At 43.0% G+C, this 20803-nt stretch overlaps 1 protein-coding gene across 1 annotated transcript in view; it reads left to right on the forward strand.

Moving 5' to 3' along the window:
- The first annotated feature begins 18304 nt into the window (after window positions 1-18304).
- Window positions 18305-20803, forward strand: part of NINJ2 (ninjurin 2) — a 44919-nt gene continuing 42420 nt past the window's right edge. The window contains exon 1 of the mRNA XM_014869926.2: window positions 18305-18490. Within this exon, the coding sequence (XP_014725412.1) occupies window positions 18446-18490 (45 nt within the window). The 5' untranslated portion in view covers window positions 18305-18445. The remainder of the gene's footprint in view (window positions 18491-20803) is intronic.

A 20803-nucleotide genomic window follows, 5' to 3' on the forward strand; every position in this document is an offset into this window, starting at 1 on the left:
TTTTAAGAGCAATGAATTCATCATTGTCAGTAAAATGCAGAATTGGAAACACTTGGTTGAGATAAAAAAAAATACCCACCCTGAATATAGATATTTTCTTGGTCATCCACCCCTCCTGTTTCAAAACCAAGCCATACACCCTCTTCAGTGCCTGTAAAACTGGTAGCACCTGTACACCACGCCAGGATATTCAGCTGTTCATATCATTTTATCAATGCTGTTGGGATCTTTGTGCAGGGGAGAATAGTAACCACCACTGTGGTGTGGTTTCTGACCTGCTTGTTAGCAGCTCAGCTAACTCAGCTGGCTGGTTCAGAGTTTTTAAAAATGCAAGCTGACAACAACATGCTCTAAATGTTGGACTAAGCAATTTCTGAGTGCATGTTTAGCTTACTGTCTTGATTCCTTTTTCTTTCAAGTTTGCTTGGTAGGAAAGGAATATTCTTGCTTTAAAAAAGCTGATCATAGACAGACAGCATTTATCTGTATTTATTTACCTGTAATAAACAAAACAGGCTCTACTTGTGCAGAGAACACTCCTTATCTGGACACATGATATTAGGAATGCTAGAATTCTAACACAATCCTAACTACTTTTTGTTTGAATCCCATTAAGACCTCCCAAAGTAAGCCAAAAATTGTATATGGGAGCTTGTCAAATCTTCTGTTACCACTCAGAGATTTACTCTGTGGATTCTAAGAACCTTATACTTGCTCAGGATCATTAAATGCTTCCCTCCAAAGGGAGTTCTGTACATGCAGGATTTTGAGAGGACCAACACAAAGCCCTTCAGAGAGAGGTACAATTGAGTAGAAAGTTCTGATATGTGTGCCCAAGAGCAAAGGCAGCTCTAAGATTTCTGGGGTGTTGTGAATTCAGGGAGAAAAGGAAGTACTGAGGCAGCAGGTAGGGAAAAAATAAAAAGTTACAAGCCCATTCATAAGGTTTTTGGTTTTTTATGGTACAAATAGACATCACCAGTGACACTGCATGCTGGATCAGACCTGTCAGAAGGACAGGCAATAGCTGGAGGCAGACCACAGCATGACATCATGAGAGAGAAAGAACTTATCTAAACACAAATAACTCACATTTTCCTCAGGTTTCAGCTTCCAGTCTCAAAACTACACATTTTTGTTCTTCACACTTAGCTGTGTGAAGTTGTCCCACTAACCCATTCAACTCTGTCCCTTCTTTGTGGTCCTTAAGTAGTTCACTCCTTATTCAGATTATTAAGACACACAGTACTTCTCTCTTAGCCATCTATGGATTGTTTTCCTACCTGAATCCCAGATTGCACAATGGGGATGATTGCTGCTTACCTAATGTTTGTTATAAAACCTGTGACAGCATTTTTCCCTTGCTGCTCTACAAGAGGAAATAGCATTTTATTTGAAATGCTGTGCTGAGTGTCAGCATGAGAGGTGTTTTAAAAGAGCTGAGAAGTATGCTGTCAGGAAAATGTTTCCAGGCCTACCTTCCCTCCCACATCCAACTGTGTTGAAATAATCAAATGCTGTCCCACTCTGTACTTGGGAAGAGGATGACTAACAGCAGCTAATTACTGCTCAATCTGTTGCCCTCAGCAGCTATTGGTCTGAATCACACCCACTGCCACCAAGGGGCACAGTTTGTGGTGCAGTGGAGCTCTGTGTTGCTCTGGAGCAACCTTCATTTTTGGGGTCTTCCTTGGGAGGCAGCAACTGGGACAAGAACTGCACATATTAGGATGCTGTCACAGAAAGTGCTGCCACCGGCGCTGACTCAGCAGATGGCCTGAACAGCCTGGCTGTGAGCCTCTCTGGGCCAGCTCTGTCCTGCTGGGGCCCTGGGCAAGCCAATGTTACATTGGAAAGGAGAAGGTGGCCCTGGGCAAGCCAGTGTCACACTGGAAAGGAGAAGGTGGCCCTGGGCAAGCCAATGTCACACTGGAAAGGAGAAGGTGGCCCTGGGCAAGCCAGTGTCACATTGGAAAGGAGAAGGTGGCCCTGGGCAAGCCAGTGTCACATTGGAAAGGAGAAGGTGGCCCTGGGCAAGCCAATGTCACACTGCACAGAAAGGAGAAGGTGCTTACTGATTTCTGCCTGCTCCATCCTTGTGCAGCAGAGGCTGAACCTTGCTCAGTGGTACTGGATATTAGTTCCTGCTTTCTTCCCAGTTTGCTGCTGCAGTAGCAAAGAGTTGGCAGAGGGCCTCCTGTATCACATTTGATCTGTTGACACTTGCAGCAGAGCTGGACTCGAGCACTGTAGGAGTTTCCGTCTGGAGAAATATGGTAGCCCTTCCTGCCTCCTCCTTCCACTCCCCACGGAAAACCTCCCCTTTGTTTTCCCAGATTCTGGGCCAAATAAAATATACCAAAATAACACTGGAGACACAGAAGGAATCTCTTGCCTCAAACTTGGCCTCGGAGCAATCCATGCAACCATTAGTTGTCTCACAGTGAAGTCATGTGGGTGGAATCCAGGCAGGGTTTCACCAGCAGGGACTGCAGGTTTGCCCAGGCTGCTCTGCAAACAGGTACCCCCTTGTTTGTGGGGGCCAGAATGACCACTTACTCTGTTCTCATGCTAGGAGAATCCAGCATTATACACTTCAGCTGATTAATTTACAGCTTTCTAGGAAAGACAGGGACAGAACTGTGGTGATGTAGCTGCCTGCTGGCCAACATGCTGTGACATTTCAGAGTTGCATGGAGAAAGGCAGGAAAGCAATACTTTCACCTGAGTTATTAGAGTTCCTACCTCATTGCTGAAGCTTGTTATTATTTCACGGATATTCTCCCGAGTAATCATGTTATTTTGCTGCACTCATATAATGTATTCAAGACCTGACACCTGAGCCAGATGTTGACTGTCTATAGCATAACCCACCTGCACAAAGGCACCAGTATTATCCTGTTTATGCACAGCTCTGTTACAGCCCCTTAGGTGTGGGACAGCCAGCCCTGCACAGAGATATTGTATATTCTTTCAAAGATATGTTAGTGTTCTTTACTTGGAAGTAAGATAAGCATTATTATCAAGCTTCTGTCATTGCTGTCTCTCACCTGGGGTACCTCTAATGCTTCACCATTCTGCACAGTTAATGCTGCAGTCCCTTTAAGACAAGGGACTTAGAGAAGGTTTACATAAAATATAGCTTCTCTGTTTCTGCTGATGTGTGTTTGAAAAGCATATTAGTAAGTAAAACCTGTTTAATTTATCCCACCTTGTAGAGTTTTTCACCCCTGTATGCAATCAGTGTCAAGACAATATGTCTGGTGATAATGAATAGCCACACACTGTGCTGTAACTTCAATTCTTTTATGGAGCTTTAATCTCTTCCCAATTCCATCTGCCTGCTGTTCCACCAAAGGCCATATGGCTCTTCAGAGGCACCTCTGCACTGCTCAGGTGGGATGCAAGTGTCTGAAGAGGCACTTGCTCTTCTGAGGAAATTTCCATTTCAGGCATGGGCTGAGAATGGGGTCACCCACTGGTTGTGGACACTTCTGGGATACATTGCCTTAAAGACCAAAAGGGATCCTCAGCACAGCTTGACCTCTGCTATAGGACAGCACCTGTTCTCCTCTCCTAAATGTGATAAACCTGACTGGCTGAGCCACATTACAGCTCTAGGGGTGTTCAGCACCCTAACCCTAAACAAAGTCCTGAGGATGCCCCTCTGCAACTTGTCTCCACCCTGGCATGGAGAGTGTCAAGTCATCGAGTACAGACAGCAAGATAATGTAAACCAAGCCAAGTGCTTGGCCTCCATTTTCTCCTCCTTTCTCTACATTCCTCTCCTCATGCAGTTCTGCTCTACCATTTTCAGATGCAAATTGCTTGTAAAAATGTATATAGCAAATATTTTATCTTAGAAAGAAGTTCTCCCTAATGGTCTAGCAGCTTCTCAGTGGCAGCATTATTTGACAGATGTTCAGGAAAGAACTTTATGTCTCTAGCTAGGCTTTCACATTGACTAAAATGTGCTCTCACTTTTATGTGGAAACACTTCAGTGCTGACAATGAGACCCTTATCCATGGATACAGCAGACACAGCAACCAGCTCTAGATCACAGCAATTCATGAAGTGTGCTCTGGGTATCTGCAGAGAATTCAAGGTAACAATTGCATGAATGTTCATAGGATCATTGGTTAAGTAACAAGAAGAAAAACGTTATTTTAAAAATCAAATAATAAAATGTGTGAGGATTCCACTTTTCCTGCTGTACAAGTCCTCCTCCTCTTACCTAACTTCCTCTTGTATGAACTCCAGGTTTCCTCAATTAATTCCTGACAAACTGCCTTGCTCTGGCTTGTGTGTCTTATACTCCACATTCTTTAGATTTTTCTTATAGATGTTATGGCTGAGATTTTCCCCTTTTTTTGCATCTTTTTACCACATTCCCTTGCTCTTGCACCTAGCCCCTCGGTCTGGTTATGTGGTTCTCCACCTCTGTCTGCCTTCCCACCTTGGGTGTCATCACCACCTGCCCTCTGCTCCGAGCCTGCAAAGCCTCCATCAGAGGAGACCTCTGAGAACAGGTTGGACTCACATTTAGCAGAAATAGCATAAGCACAGTTCCTTCTGCCTTCGGGCAGGAAACCAATTAAAGGACTTACTGAGGCCCCTTCCAGACCTGCTTCTTTCTGATTCTATTATCCTTTGCATTAGTGGGAGAGCAGTAATGGAGCCACTCTTCTTGGCACAAACATTTCCAAGTGATTGTTATCTTGGGCTTGCAGCTGGAGATCCCCTTTTGGCTGCCTGCAGGCTGCAGCCAGTGCCAGGGCTCAGGCTTGCCATTTTGGCTTCAGAAATTACTTAAGTATCTGAGCCTCTTATTTCCATAAGGTAATCAAATTACCCTCATTTTCAGTTATTCTATATTTTACAAATACAACGGCCGTGGATACTTCTTATTAAAATTTTTCCTCCTTTCCTCATTCTGATTAAATTTGGTTTTGGAGGTAATTCTTTGTAGGTGACAAATAATTCTGCATGTAACACAGGCAGTACACAATGCTCACAGTACATCCTGAAACCATTTGGAGTGTAACTACTCTTTCAATCAGCCAATGAATTCACTGTCAGGTGTGCAGGTAGGATATCCCAGTTAAGAAATTCAGCTCTTTCAAAATTATTAATTTTCTCTTGTATTAAATTCCTTGGTAAATAGCTTTATAAAAAGTTTTTTAAAAATTGCTTTACTTCACATAAAAACATTCTAGAATGAATGCTCCATTATACCCATCCAGTTGCAAATTGCTGTTATCTGTTCAGAACAATTAGCCTATTATCCATCCTCTTAAAACCTGATACCAGCCCATCATCCTGGAGCCCGAAGTATAAAGCCATCCATTAACTTCCTTATACTTTGGATCAGCCCACAAAAACAGCTCAGTGTTCCAGCATCCTTCTCCATAGGGTTGCTCATTATCAGCTATCAGCTTTTGAGCTAACAGTTCCACACCGAGCACAAAGAAGAAGCCAAAAGCGTTTGCCTGCGGTTTTCTATTATTTTAAGGGCTTTGGACTGAACTTACATCAATATTGTTACTGGTGTATTTAAAATAATAGTTGAAAGAATAGATGACTGGAAAAAGGTGAGGTGGTTTGGGGAGGAGGAGGAAATACCAATGCTGCTGGAAAAACAATTTTTTTTAAAAAAAACAACAGTGTTTCAGTGAGGCAGGGTTTACAACAAGCACCACTGACTTCTGTGGAGTTACTCCTAAACCGTACTGAGAGAACTGAGGAAAAAGTAGAAATTTTATAGAGGTATGAACCAGTTAAAATGTACAAAACATTTCAAACAAAAATGGGTCTTTGAAACAATCAGAAGTTTTCAGAACTCTGGTACAGACAGTCCAAAGCTCAAAAGCTTTCAGGTTTGTGTAATCCTCTGAAGTAAATCCATGCAGCTCACTGGGCAGAGAACTCATAAAAAAACATTTTCAAAATCAAAGGCCTGACTACTATATCGTTTCCTTGGAAAATTAGGCTGTCCTTGTGCTCTTTGCCAGTTTTTAGTCACATATAAATTACAACATGAAGTGTATTTGTGGGTCACAGCATTTAATTTAATTTCTTTCTACCCATTCCTTGAAAGTACTCCCAGCTAGCTGTTAGTCTGAGAGGGAATTTCTAAGTGCAAAATATGATTTGTTGCTTTAGTTGTGCTCTATATTGTTTCTTTACATGTCAAAATAATTGTTTTTATTATCCTTTGGTGTGGGGGTGTATGCTGGACTTTGCACCACTTATTAGTGGTTTGTCATCAGTCTCATCTGTTTTCCTTCAGAGCCAGGATTAACAGAAAGGTGATTGAGACAATTCTTGTGTTAGGGCTTGGATGTTTATTATATCTTATCAGAAATTACAGAAAGTGTGACAGCACCTCCAGCTCCTTGCTAGAAGTGGGAAAAAATGGCCTCTAGCTGAGCCTGCTTCAAGGCCTTTTAAAGCTAAACAAACCAATAAAAGTTTAACACCTACATTATTTATCCTTTTGACCCAATAATAGATTCCCACAACCCTCAGAGTGGTATTTGCCTGACCAGCCATAGGTTACTACCCGAGTTCTGTGAAGAAGACAGAAAAAGAAGATGAACAAAGAGAAAGACATTACCCGAAATTGTCCATCTTGTTCCATAACCACCACTATACTATAAAACCTTTAAATTTAAAACCCATCACCCAGTGAAAATACACACATCTAACCCACTACACATTTGTGATTTCTAACTCACTATTCATATTTACAAGCCTTCTTCAAAGTTTCAGGTCCAGAGCAATGTTTTCTAGGGGGTCTGTGCCTGGATGCACAGAAAGCTTCAAAACTCCAGATTTCTAAAATCCAACACTTTGGATCTCTGTTTTGCTAGAACACAGGAGCACCTCAGACAGATACAGTAATGCATGGACAAAAAAAAAAAAAAAACAAAAACTGAAAATACAATCTTGTGATGTGGGTGGAATTTCTCTTCTTCTCCCCATTGCTCCAAGGGAGAGCTAACTGCTGTGTGAGACAGCACAGAACAGGCTGCTCATACCCACAAAGCGTCCCAGTGCTGTGGGTACCACCATCCCTCTCTGGGTGCAAAGTCCCCACCCCTGCCTGCTTTGGGACTATTGAAAGGTGAAGGTTTAGGTGGCAGAAGGACACGCTGTCCTTTCCCCCGGCTGCTGCTGGAAGCAGGGTGTGCTGGCCCTCTCAGAAGCTGGCAGGAGCAGCTGGTCCAGCTCCCTAATGACAAGAGCACAGATGCCGGGAATTTGCCCAAGGGCACGGGTCCCAGATGAGAGATGCAAATAGGGGAGAGGAGCTGCGGTGCTTCAGAGGGGGATGGACACAGACACAGTCCAACACAAAGGCAGCCCATTCCCCAAGGTATCCAACAGACTCGCTCTGGCTGGGAGAACCACGACAGGGATTTTTCCTATTTGGTGGGTTTGATTCATTATGGGGAAAAAGTCTTAAATTGAGGTGCTCTCAGGCCAGTGCCCGTGGTGCCCATTGTCACAAGCTGGCAAGAGGCAAGACCGTCCTGTGATGGTAAAGAACAGGAATTTCCTCTATCAGCATCTTTCCATCCAAGCTGCTTGTAAAGCTATTCTGCTTTCTTCCCCCCATTTTCACCTTCCTGTCTGAGGGATGCACACTGCCAGCAGCCTTGAGTGGCGAGGGAAAGCATCTGGTGGCAATGTTCCAAAGCAGGGCAGTGAAGGCTCAGAGCCTCTGTCTGCAGGTGACCTAGATAAAACACCAGCTTCCAAGGATGCTGTTTTCATTCACGTGGCAGGTGCTGTCTGACAGGAAAAATTTCTTTCTATACCACTTTTGGAAGAAGAAGAACTACTCTTCAAATAGTAATTCTACTATAATGAGAAGAAAAAAAACCCGAATGAGTCAGGATGAAGATAGTTATTTATAAATTGTTGATTTTGGAATCCTGTTTCAGGCATCCTAAAGCAAGGTGGTTGCATTTTCAGGCTGACTCATAATCCCCAGTATGCCTTCAATTTGCTATGGATTGTATATTGAGAAAGACACTGATTGTCTTTTGCCTTAGATCGAGGTAAGCTCGTAATTCCTACATGATGGGCAGCCACAGATGCCTGGTATAATTGGGTATCCTGGTCAGCATTTACACAAGGCTGGAGAAGTTTGTGAGAAATACTTTTGTTATCATATTTCTTAGTTTCCACTGCATGGGGTTGGTTTTTTTTTTGGTAAAAATTATAACAAACTAAACCACTCTTCATATTACTTAATGGTCACAGAAAAAAAATTCCTGTGGGAGGAATTTTTTTCTAGCATAATGACAGGTTTCACTAGGAAAAAATTCAGTTTATTCCAAAATAAATTCCGTTAGCATTCTAAGCCATTTTAGTGGGGTTTTATCTACCATAATCTAATCAGAACTATTTTTAGAACAGCAGTGCATAATAATATTAGGCAGCACTGATCTCTGAGACAATTTGAGACTCCCAGCCGACTTTCTGCTGGAGATGCGTGCCATAAAAAGCCCTATCACAGATTTGCCCCTTTGTTACAGAGGCTGCCAGACAGATCAAGGACTCAAAGGGCTTGCCATTTGAAGTCTGTGCAGTTTGAAGATGTGCTGTCAGGGACGAGTGTGGAGAAGGCTTTTGTTCTGCTGCTAGAGTAAGTGTTTGTAGATGAAAGGAGAACGCCTGCGCCTGGGCCATCAACCTGACACTTCTCCAGACATGAAATTCACTTAGAACTAAGCATGGGATGCTGGACTGAAAAATAACATATATTTATTTTTCCTTTGCTTGCTACTTTGAGGAGCATCCCAATCACTTCATAAAGGAATAATGAATACTGGTCCGTAATTAACCTGCTGGAATGGAGGATTTACAGCATAAAGAACAGACATTTGAAATTGCACAAGCCAAGTTCTGGGGCTACCTTACAGTAATTGTTTCCATTACTTTCAGTGCGTTTTGATCAACCCCTTAGCACTTCTGAAGGACAGGTATTTGACCATCTGTCAAAACAAACTGTGTCACAGAACCGTCACAGCAGTAGGACTTTTAAAACGTGAAAATTTATTCCTTGAACAAACCCCTCAGATCCTAAGTGAAATGCACTGGGTAAGACAGTGGAAACAGGAAATATTTTTAAGTTCACAGAGATTACTTTCTTTTTTTAATGTCTTTGACACCTTTAACTTATGCAGGGGTATATAGTAATGTAATTTCTTTTGTGACCCTGCAGAATTGAATATGAAAAGAGAGGGTGGGTCACTGTAAATCTTCATCTTATATTGTTAGATTGTGAACACACCTGGTCTTCTCACTTTACCCATCATCCAGAGCCCCCAGGTGCTCCTGCCAAGGAGCAACTGACTTTATACTGTAGCCTCTGGCCAAAGATCTCCAAGCACCTAATGTTGTTCACTACCTGATTATTTACTGTAGACACAGAGAGCACTTTGCTCATCATTGCAATTCAGCCACCCCTGGGACGAGAGACATCTCATCTGTTTTAGGCAGAGAGCAACTATTACACAAGGGATGTAAGCATAAAGTACTGAATATCATGTTCTTAATAAAACTAAGGGGGAGTTTTGGACAGAGATAAACGAAGAGATTTACAAAGAAAATGACGCAGAATTTTTACTGACACAATTAGTTAAATCCATGATTTTACCATATAAAACATTGCCTGCTAGATAACACGTTGGAGACTGGCTCAGGGGAAAATGCTGCCAACACTATTTTCTGGTATTTTTTAGGAGAAAAAGACTGACCCTGTCTGCATTTTGAGTACCTTGCAAGAAGAACTTGTGCCAGAGAGACAGACATAATGGATGACTGTACAGATGTAATCCCACGAGTTGGTGCCTACCACAAGGGCTCTGCTTTCTGCCAGAGGATGAGTCAATGATGGACCCCTGGCAGCCAAGGCTGGTATCAAGCACAGCACCTCTTCCTCCTCTCTTCTGTCTTGGCAGCTCATGCTTCATGGCTTAGCTAGGATGGACACACACACCCCCCAATACTTTCATTTATGCACACAAGGGAAAGGTTTGGTCTGGCTCCCATTGTTAGATTTCAGTGTGATTTAGTGGGTGCAGCAGGAGGAGACTCACTGGAGAAGATGCTGGCATCTTTTGTACCAGCATTTATTTGAGGTGAATTTCTGACCTCAAATGCCCTGTTCCAAATATATCGTATATAATATATAAAGTATGAAACTTACTGCTGCTGCCTGCATGAGAAAACAATTCTCTGTAACTTCCATCATCAACGAGGATGCCTCAGAGCTTTGAAGCAGACTTTGTGAGTAGTTGGCTGTAGCAGCCAAGTCTCAGATTCAAGCACAAAACAATGCAGGTGCTCCCAGGGCTTGAGGAGCAGATGGGTTGCTTGGTCACATTACTGATTCAGCCAAAGCTCAGCACTTTGTTTAATAATGCTTTGCTATCTAAGATTGGAGTGGCCAGCACGCTGCAGATTTGAACCTGTTCTTCCTACCACACCAAAGCAATCTGGATACTGGGCCAGATTTGGATCTCCCACCGGTTTTAACTGGTATAAACTATGTGATAACTGGGAACTGAGCTATGTGTAATAAATAAACTACTTAAGATCTCCAAGCACCTACTAGGAGCACTAAGCAAGTAGTGAAAGAGCAGTAAAGCCCCTAATACTTTGAAACCAGACAGTGATATAGTGATTGAAATATTAAGAGAGTGATTTGAAATCCAGAATTTTTATAAAATAATGCTAAGCGTCAGTCATTGTACAAGCTAATACTGAGAATAATGCAAGATCCTGTTAAGTCCTTAGGCCAGGAAGGATTTACAACTTCATTTCCCAATGGTAATCAGAAACAGTCCTGTAGAAATAAATGCAGTTATACTGGTGTAAAAGCCCAGAATTCAGACTACAGGGTAAAAGAAGATCATGTGTTGTTTAGTGAATCGCAGCAATCTATTTTTTTGCCACATTCCCTCATCTCACAAGCACATCTGGTGTTTTAGGAACATTGTATTCAACAGTGGTAAAAGGACACCAGGGCCAAGAATAACAAATGAAAAATGAAAACACTGGGGCCTAATGCTGATCTCATATGGGTGTAAATCAGAGGGATTCCAGCAAAGCCTCTGGAACCACCCCAGTGAAATACTTGTGTCCGATTCAGGATCAAAACTGTACAGACCAGTGATTTTCTCTGTCAGGCCTGAAATTCTTAAATTCCACTGGGAAATTTGCTGCAAAATGTCTTTAAAAGAGCTGCTCACAAATATCACAAATGCTGAGGAAATGACAAAGTACAGCAGAAAGAATTTAGTAGCTCTTGTGTCTGCATCAAGTAATGTAAAATACCCATCAAACCAGATTAAGTACAAGTTTTTGATTTGCAATTTGCAGCACGAAATACGGAGTTTGACCTCAAATAAATATATATTTTGCACGTAGTTACTGGATCAGTACGTGTTTGCTGTTAAGCCCCTGAAAGACAGAGAAAGTCTTTCCACTGACTGCAGGGTGGGTTGTTCTCAGTAACATAACCTTCTCAATAATATACATTATTGCACTTTGTATTTCTGATCCTGACCTGAGGCACTGCCATAACCACAACACTTGTAACACTTGGCAATTTAACTAAGCAGACTGTCTTTAAAATGTAAACAAATCCCAGCTGCTTGTTGACAAAATTGTTTGAAGACACCAGACCTTAAAACCTCTCAGTCCCTATTTGTTATAGGAACATCTTAGCAGGGAGGAAAAATGTGTGCACAAATGTCTGTATAGAAACCACTTCTGAGCCTGAAAAATTCTGTTTTCCCTTGGAACCCCACAGGAAAAACCCAAAAGTACATTCAAGACACAAATCCAATAACTGCATTGAATTTCCTAATCTCACCTTCCACTAATTATTTTGCCTTGTTGCTGTACACTTCTCAAGAGCTAAATCACATTAAATTAGAACCATTATAAAAACATGGGTCTTCCTGGAGACAAGATGCCAAAACATTCATAAATTTTACATTTGTCATTGTCGGGTGTTGCTGGTTTCATTTCTTCCCACTGCTCTTGTACTTTTACCTTTTTTAATAACTTTTCTCCTCCCTCCTCTTTCAAATACTGATGGAATCTCCCTGTCTCCCTTCAGGGCTGCTGTAAAGCTAAGTGTAGTCAAGGGGACTTTTTGTGGATTTAAAGGGGCTTTGTAGGAGGTACTGGCTTTATTTATCTTCCACATGCTTTTCTTTTAAAACACTTATTTGTAAATGACGTTTGGAGTGCCTTGCAGTCACTGCTGCTTCGGGGACAAGGCAGCCCACTGAGAACGATGCTCCAGCTCCTGCTGCACAAAACCTCTCCCTATTTTTCTCCGTGTCCCTCTAGGTGAGGATGCCCTTTTAAACTCTGCTTTGCCACAAGTCAGTGAGCTGCTTGCTTTGTAAACAGAGGAATAACCCACTCAGGGCTGCCCCTTGTTTGACTTTGCATTCAACGAGCATCAAGGCAAAGAGCAGTGAGAATGCCTGACCTTAAAGACTGAAGTTCAGTGAGAAACTCTGAGATCTTGAGGCAAAGGGTTTCATATTACTGACTCCAGTGTCTTTCATTGATTAGACGTTTTACAACTGATAGTGGCTTTCAAGGTTTATTTGGAAACTTTGTCAGGACGGCAAAGAGATGGGGGAAGGGAGAGAGTAAGCAAGGCTGAGGGTTTCTTTTTTATTTAATGTGTGGAGCCAGGATGGGAATAAACAAAGGTGGCAGAAGGGAATGCCATTAACACGCCATTTCCAGGTTTACCCCTCTGGGTCAGTTTTCTCTGGTTTAGGTGGAGAGGTGGGGGTGAACACTGGAAGGAGGGAGGGTGCAAGGGAAGGAATCTGGGAGTTGTTCACTGTAAAGGATTTATTCCCTTCCTGCTTTCAAAGTGCTTTCAACTCTAGCTGAAGCACAACAGAGCAATCCGAATATTAGGAATTCATCTGTGTGAATACCCCAGTTCTGTCCCAGCTGCAAATTCTAGGTGCTTGGTTAAATGTCATAGAGGTGAAATGGCACACAGGCAGAATCTGCTCAGAGCATGCAAAATGAGCTCCTGGGAAGATCTGCAGGCAGGGTCAGAGTCAGGCAAGACTTGGTTCAAGCTAAAAGGGGCAAGAGAGGAACTTTTGCCCAGTTCCCAAAGGCCAGATTTAGAGACTTTCAGAAGAAAAGTTGAAGGAGCTTGTAAGAGGAACTCTTAATTAGGTGAGTTTTCCAAGATTTACCCTGGAAAATGGCTTTCAAAGCCAACAGGCAGAGCAAGGCTGGGAAACACTGCTGAGGCCAAACCCAGATATGGACCAAGGCTGTAAGCACTGAGCTCAGTAGAATTACCCACGGGGAAGTTTAGGTGTCAGCAGTTTAAGTTCAGAAGCAAAATGGAAAATATTTTGGTCATCGGTTGAGAACTCAGAAGAAAAGTCTGCAGTATGGCTCACCAAAAGATGATGCCATGTTAACAGGGGGCTGTGTGGAGGGGGACACACGTGTGTGTGTGCCTCCTGACCCACTGGTGTTGAAAAAGTTTCAAGTATCAGCCTGTCTCAAGCTAGGGAGACAAAAAGAGAGCATGAAGCAACCTGTAATTTCTGTAGGCTGTGGCTGAGCTGCCAAAGAGAGGGGGTGTGTGCTGGAATGCACATAACCCTTTTCTAACCTCTCACACCTTCCCGTGTTGAAGATAAGGGTTGACATGGGAGTTATTTGTCCACTTAAGCTCCCAAAGAGCTCAAGAAGCTGCCAGTCAGGCTGTAGTCAAACTAAACTCCCTGTTTCTGGAGTGATATCTTCTGGGTTAATTAATATTCTTAATCTACATTTCAAGTGCAAATTTTCGACTAAGGGAGGAAAAAAATCGAATAGTCTTAGCAACCAGGAAAGAACAACACTGAAGCTTGAGAAACTGTTCTCCAAATGGGACAAATCCTTCTTTTGTCAGGCAAAGCAAGTCTGGGCTGCTAGGATTTCTGGGAATCATCAATAGTCAGTTATGTGAGCTTCAGGAGGTGACCTTGTACTCCTTACAACCTGATCCACCTGTATTCTCACTCTCACTGTGGTTTACCACGACACTTTAAAAAGTTGAAGAGTGCTAAAAGAATTTTTCTTGTCTAGAATCTGTCCTGGCCTTCTGGAGGAAAACAGTGATTTTTGTCTCAAGGACAAACTGAAAATTACTACTCAGTCAGACCCCACAAAAATTACAGTCTCTGCCCCAGACTGCCATTATCAATCCAAATGCGTCAAAGATTATTCCTCTATTATTTCTCCCACTTTCAGCATTTTCACCTGTGTTAATGCAGACTCCCAACAGTCCAAAACTCCCTGATAATTTAACAGGAAAGAGTTCAGATAACAACAACAGCACTCAGAGACCTATGAAATATAACCTATGAGGAGATGGCAAAAGAATTTTTGTTTTCTTAAATACAGAGAAGACTGAACAGAGACATGATAACAGTCCTCAAAAATGTAAACAACTGTAGCAAAGAGGAAGGAAATAATCTCTTCTCTCCCACGTGGAGAGGATAAGAATAACAGGCTAAAATTGCAGCAGGGATTTTTGTTTTAAATTAAGTATCAGCAAAACCACTTGTAGTTGTTAGAATGGTGTTACTGAAGCACTGGGATAGGTTGCCTTGGAAATCAACATATCTGGAGCATTTTAAAGTAGCCTGAGCCAACATCTGTGTTAACAGGGCATGTACCACCAACCTGCTGTGCTCTTGGAGCTGGAGAAGCAATGGGTGACTCTTTAATAATCTTTCTAGCCTTGCTTTCATAAAATTTAACGATTCACTGGAGATGTTTTCATTTCTCACCCTCTGGGAGAATTTTAGAAGTACTGCTTGCACATGTGTGTTCCTTGCCTCCAGAGCCTTCCTTGAGATTATTCTTCTGCTAAACATAAAGCTGCTCTCTGTGGCTCTCTCCTATAACAGGTGAAGCTAACCACGAGCTATAATCAATAACCAATAATGGAGAGGACTAACATTCCCAAAGAAACCACAGAAAATGGGCCTTTGCCCTTAGTCTCTTGCCTTCACTTCTGCAGTAGTGTGCACTACAGTTTTGCTGAGCTTTGCTGTTCCACCAGTGAAACACAGAAACCAGGACCTGGGACAAGGATGGTTGGCAGGGGCAGTCCCTGGCTGGCACAGGCAGCTGTAACAGGTAATCTTTGTGGCAAACTCAACAAACTCCATCCCCAGTCTGGTTCCTCTGCTTGCCCTTGCTACTCTCACTGGCTGGTTTCTTCAGAACATCAGCACTTACAGCCAAGAACCTTCCTCTACTCTCTCACCCAGCATTTTTCTTGGCCAGTTTATTAATTAGTTCCTGTGCTATTGCTGCATCTCAATCTCTCTAGAGTTTTCCAGTTCAGGACTGCTCTTGGTTTTCATTCTGTAAGGCTTAAACAGCTCAGGCTGTGTTCTTATCTCCCCAGGGAGTCAGGTGAATGCACCCATAGCAGATCAGCAGCACTCTCATCTCCTGAGTTAGAGCTGACATCACTCAGAATTCCAGGGTGGAGAAAGAGTGTCCCAAAACCAAACCCAACCCTCTGCTGTAATACAAGACGAGGGCCTTGGAAGAGTGAAGAAGTGAAGTTGTCCTGTTAGAAGTGCAGCTGTCCTACAGAAACTGTTGCTATCTTGGATGCTCTCTGAAGGATTTATTTTTCCTTCCAGCTGGAAGAAGTTCTGCCTGGTTTCTTGGGTGGCTGCACAAGCACTCAGGCTGGCAGAAGGCAGGGAAAGGAGTGGAAATAAGGAACTCTGCCGTGTGTGCTGCTCCTGAGTGAATGGGGCTGATGCTCAGAGCCTCCCCTCGGCTCCTGGTCTCACAAGGAAACTCATGGACTTGTTTTCATCATGCCCCAGATACACTCCACCCTCCTTTCAAGGAACACTTCCCCCATCCCATCCATCTCTAGCATGCTGTACCTGTAAGACTCTCCAATCAATCCATCAATCAATAGCCATTAGAACAGCCAGGTTTTGAAGGTGTCCCACTTATGTTATGCAGAAGAAGGGAGTTCAGGGGCTGCTTAGTCTAAAACTGGTGAGTGCTACTACTCATGTCACATAATCCCTTCTAGAAGCTGGGCTGCATTTTCTGTGCCTGAATCTCTGGAGCATTACAGTGGTGCATTCTTGCATCATAATTAACAGTGGAAAGATATTTTGGAAAATGTGGTTCTTTGTAATCACATTTGGAAACAAGTATATCTAAATAACTGTGTTCATTGAGGCACTCCTTTCTTGGGCAGCTATTATAATCCACTTTAAAATAAACCCACTCCCCTCTCTTCTCACATTTTTTGGCTCTGAGCTTTGTTATTAATGACACAGACAAACCACTTCCAAGTACAAGATTACTACTCTTTGCAATACCTCTCTGGAGAATGTGTTAAAAGAAAAAGCTCCTAGCATGGCACTTAGATATAATCAGAAAAAAATAGTTTTAAAAAGACACATTGTTAGTTATCATGCAGTCCTGCCTGAAATTTGTGCACTGGTAATATTTGTTCACCTACTAAACGAAATCATAGATACTTCATTCCTGTCTGACCACTAGAAAATATTTTGTAGTTGGTTTTTTGCTTATGCCACGTATAGAAAATAAAAAAAACTTTGACCAGCTTTCATGGGCTGTTTGCTGGAAGCCTGTTCACAAAGGACCTGTACAAGATGAAGTCCTTTTAACTCCCAGGAATGCCTTAATGGATACTGTTGGCATCCACCCAGGGTAAATTATCTATTAATAAGCAACATATATTTATAACTTGATCAACCATAACATCTTTTTATAGACTACAGTAAGAAAAAGTAAATTAAAGCAGGTAATTATCTATATTAGCATCTGTGCAATAGTATACTCACAGAGAATTTTTGTTAACATAGAGGTTCCTATCAGGCCAGCAAGTCAACAACAGCAGCAGATGGCTGCATTTGGGGTTAAATGCTCTTTATACTATGGGAAAAAAAAAAAAAAAAAAGGCAAAAGCCAACAGGTGCTGGAGAGCAGTAATGAGCAACCTCTTTCCCCTCACCTCCACTTCTCTGCACCATTCAAACAATCACTGCAGTGATAACAAGAAGCAGGCACCTCCGTTTTCATTCAAAAGTAGGAACCTTGGTGGTCACTTTTGGTTGTGGAATCAGCCTCATGGCTCCTGATGGGCTTCCAGCCTTAGGCTGAATCCTAGGGATGAAATGAGCTGTACCCTAGTCCTGCTTTCCTGTGTAACACCAGCCCAGTCCCCAAACACATCTCACTGCTTCAGCTCATACATCCCGGTGTTTAAAAAAAAAAAAAAGCTGTTTAAGAGGAATGCAGAGAGGTTAAATTCATCAGCACTTTGAAATGAACTTGCAGTACTAAGCACTAGTATTTTCACTGCAAAATGAGGCCTTTTGCTGGGAAGCATCAATGCAACAGGATCATCTACTGACAGACTTGTCAGCACTTTTAGGCAGGCTGGAGTATTAGAACTCCCATTTGGCTGAGCTGTTTAAACAGAATATATTCCTTACCATACATTTTCTATGTTACTGTAGCTACAGAAGTTCTCCTTCAAAAATCAAAATGCCTACCTCATTTGCAAGTAGCACAAAGTAGCACTTTCTCTAAAATCTAGAGAATTATTGCTGATATTTCTGCCTGAGGAACCCACCTAACAATAATAACAACAACATGTTTTTCTACACTGTGACTTGATTCCAGCTGCACACATTTCCATTCCAGTGCCATTCACAGTTGTTTTTAACTTCAGCGAAAAGCAAGTTTCCATTTCAGCAAAGACCAGACATATCAAATTCAACCCAAAAAAAAAAAAAAAGAAAAAAAGGAAAAAAAAAAAGTGTTGGGGAGGGGAAGGGAAGGACATTTTGGCTGGGGAGAAAAACGAGAAGGGACCGTAAAAAGAGTAAAGTGCGGATTTTCTCGGAGATGTAACACCATATAACAGGCACGACTTTGTGCACCTCGTTCCTTCGTTTTCCATCTGTCCATCCTGCTGTGCGCTGGGGAGGGAGGGAAGAGGCTGGGGTGGCTGGTGTGGAGGCACAGCCCATGCCAGGAACCTCTTGGTACTCTGGCTGCATCAGCGCGTCCCTGCCCAAGTGAGCTCATGGGGCTCGCAGAGGTAGCAGCGAGTGCCATGGAAAGTCTAAGAGGGGCGCTTGTTCCAGGGCTGCCCGGACAATGAAGAATGGGCTGCCACCTCCTCCTGTCGCCCCCCGGGCCATGCCAAGGCAGGCACATGAATAGCGGGTCTGTTCCAGCAGCTGCATCCCTGCTCAGCGCCGAGCGCCTCCGGCAGCTCAGAGCGCTCCTCTCCGCGCTCCGGCTGCGCTGCGACACACAGACACACAGACAGACAGACAGACAGACAGAGCTGTGATGGGCACCAGGATGGCCTCGGAAAGGGACAGCACCAGCCCGCACGTGAGTCACATCAGGGAAATAGGGGAGGGGGAAGAGGGAGAGAACAGCCACAATTTGGGGGGAATAGCCACAGCTTCTATCATTGCTCATCAGCTTTGGCAGCCAATTTCCTTTCAAAGCTCAGTTCTGCTTTTTTCCTCCGCTCGCCTTTGAAGAAAAACCAGCAGCAGGATGTCTGCTCTGCTCTGCCAAGAGCAGTTAGGAGCCTTTTTCCAAAAAAGTAAAGGTGAGAAGAGGGATATTACAAAAAAGAGATGCTTTTTAGGGAAGGAAGGGCGGCAGAGGAAGAGATTAGCCTTCAGCCCTCAGAAGGAGGCAGCACATACTCTACAAGCTGCACAAGTCTGATCTGTCCCTCATCTCACAAAGCCCTTCTCTGTTTGGCAGAAAGTGCTCTCAATCTGGAGAGGAGAAAAAGAAATAAATACAGCAAATACTGAGGGAGTGAAGAGGCCAAGGTTTCCTATGTAGGGCTTTTGGAGAAACAAAACTTCTTGGTGAAGCTCTTTCAGTTCTCTGTGCTCCTATTCTGAGTGTTTGTGTTTTTTAAGAAGGGTGTTTCTTGCGCGCAGCGTGCGTTCTCGGAAAGGGCAACTACCCAAGGGTTTGGAAAAAAGAAACTGTTAGAGATGAAATGGAATCAAAAGCCCAGATCACAAACACCCATCAAGCCTCAGAAGTTCAAGTCCAGATCTGCACTTCAGACAACTGTGGAGAAGGGAAGAAAATGAAGCATTGCCTAAGGCACAGCTTCCATCCCTGAGTAGGTGGCACCAGGGTCCAAATTTTGCAGCTGGTTTTTCTGAAATGGTCTCAGTCATTCTTAGACTTGGCAGTGGGGAAGTCACTCTGGGGTCACAATGTTTGTTTCTTCGGCCCACGTCAAAGAAATTAAAATTGTAAGATTTGTGTGGAAATAATCAGGACAATGCTCCTTAACTAGAAAGAAGGACTGAGACTCCCCAAACCTGCAGAGTGTATCTCCAGTGAGATACGAGGTGCAGAGCAGCTTTTGAAGACCTGGGAGTAGCTATGCTCAATAAGAGACACAATTGGTGAGGAAGTTGCACAGGCAGCTATGACAGTTAGTGAAAATGTGCTTTCTCAAGACTGGGAGAGATAAATGTTAGTCTTTCCTAGAATTGGACAATAAGGGGGAAGATATAAACATCATTAAGCCAGGAACTGATGGTAAAGAGAGGACAAGAAAATGGTGCTAAATAAAAAGTCAGATTAACTCCCTGTGTATTAAATCACTCCATTCAATAGAAAGTTTCAGGTCTATCACGAATTTAAAGTCCAGGTATAACAGATGAAAAAAATCAGCTTCACTGATTAAAAATCTCATAAACTACTGCAACATTTTTGGTTTACACTTTTCTCTTCCAACCCACCTTGAGGTTAAGTGAAGAGCCAAAAGTGATCACGAGCACCTTTGGCCCTTACAATACTCAAATAGGTAAGCCCAAAGGTTCCCTGAGCTGCAGGAGTGAGAGGAGCATCCGATCTGTTTGTAGGGCAGGGAGGTGTAGAGTGTGCACCACTGCACAGACTGCCCCAAGGATATCCCTGCTGCTGAGATTTCCTTTGTGACACCTCACGGGGAAGCCAGCAGGCAGCACAAAGCACAGGTGAATGCACACAGATTCCTGCATGCTTATGATCAGGAAATACACAGTGCTAGGAGAGGCAGTGTTACCCACCGGTGTGATGGATAAAACCCCTTCACCAAACCAGTCTGATTTGGGTCAGACTCCAAAGGATGTGAAGGCATAAGCTGCAAATGGACCAAGAACTCCTCTGGCTTCCATCTGCTTTCTGAAAACCCTCAAAGGAGCAGAGTTGACCCAGTGAGCATCGAGGCATGAGCTTGGAGCACCAATCATGCGATTAACACATGAATAGAGAGTGGCTTTTCCAAGACTCATTTATCAAGGAACAAAGAAAGTCGTGGGTACAAGGAGTCTCATGCATACCTTTACTATCACATGTAATTTGACTGCAAGCCAACCACTTTATTCTATAAATAAAGGCCTGAGTGAGCCTTCTTTGAGCTTTTCTGGCTAAGCAGCCTGACTGCATGGCAGTGATTTCCCCTTGCACTGTGACAACCCTCAAGATTGCTTCTCAAAGCAGAGAGCTTTTACCAGCAGCAGGTCTTTGGTAAGTGTTTGGGACTGCACATAACCCTGTAGTATGGTAACTTTGATTTTTATCTTGGTAATTCTGATGGTTTTTCTTGGTAACTTTTACTTGTGCCTTGGTAGTTTCAAATCATCGTGCTGTGCAATAACAGAGGGAAGTTTGCCATCA

Source organism: Sturnus vulgaris, chromosome 5 (assembly GCF_052056855.1).
Source record: "Sturnus vulgaris isolate bStuVul1 chromosome 5, bStuVul1.hap1, whole genome shotgun sequence".
NCBI classification, from domain to species: Eukaryota; Metazoa; Chordata; class Aves; order Passeriformes; family Sturnidae; genus Sturnus; species Sturnus vulgaris.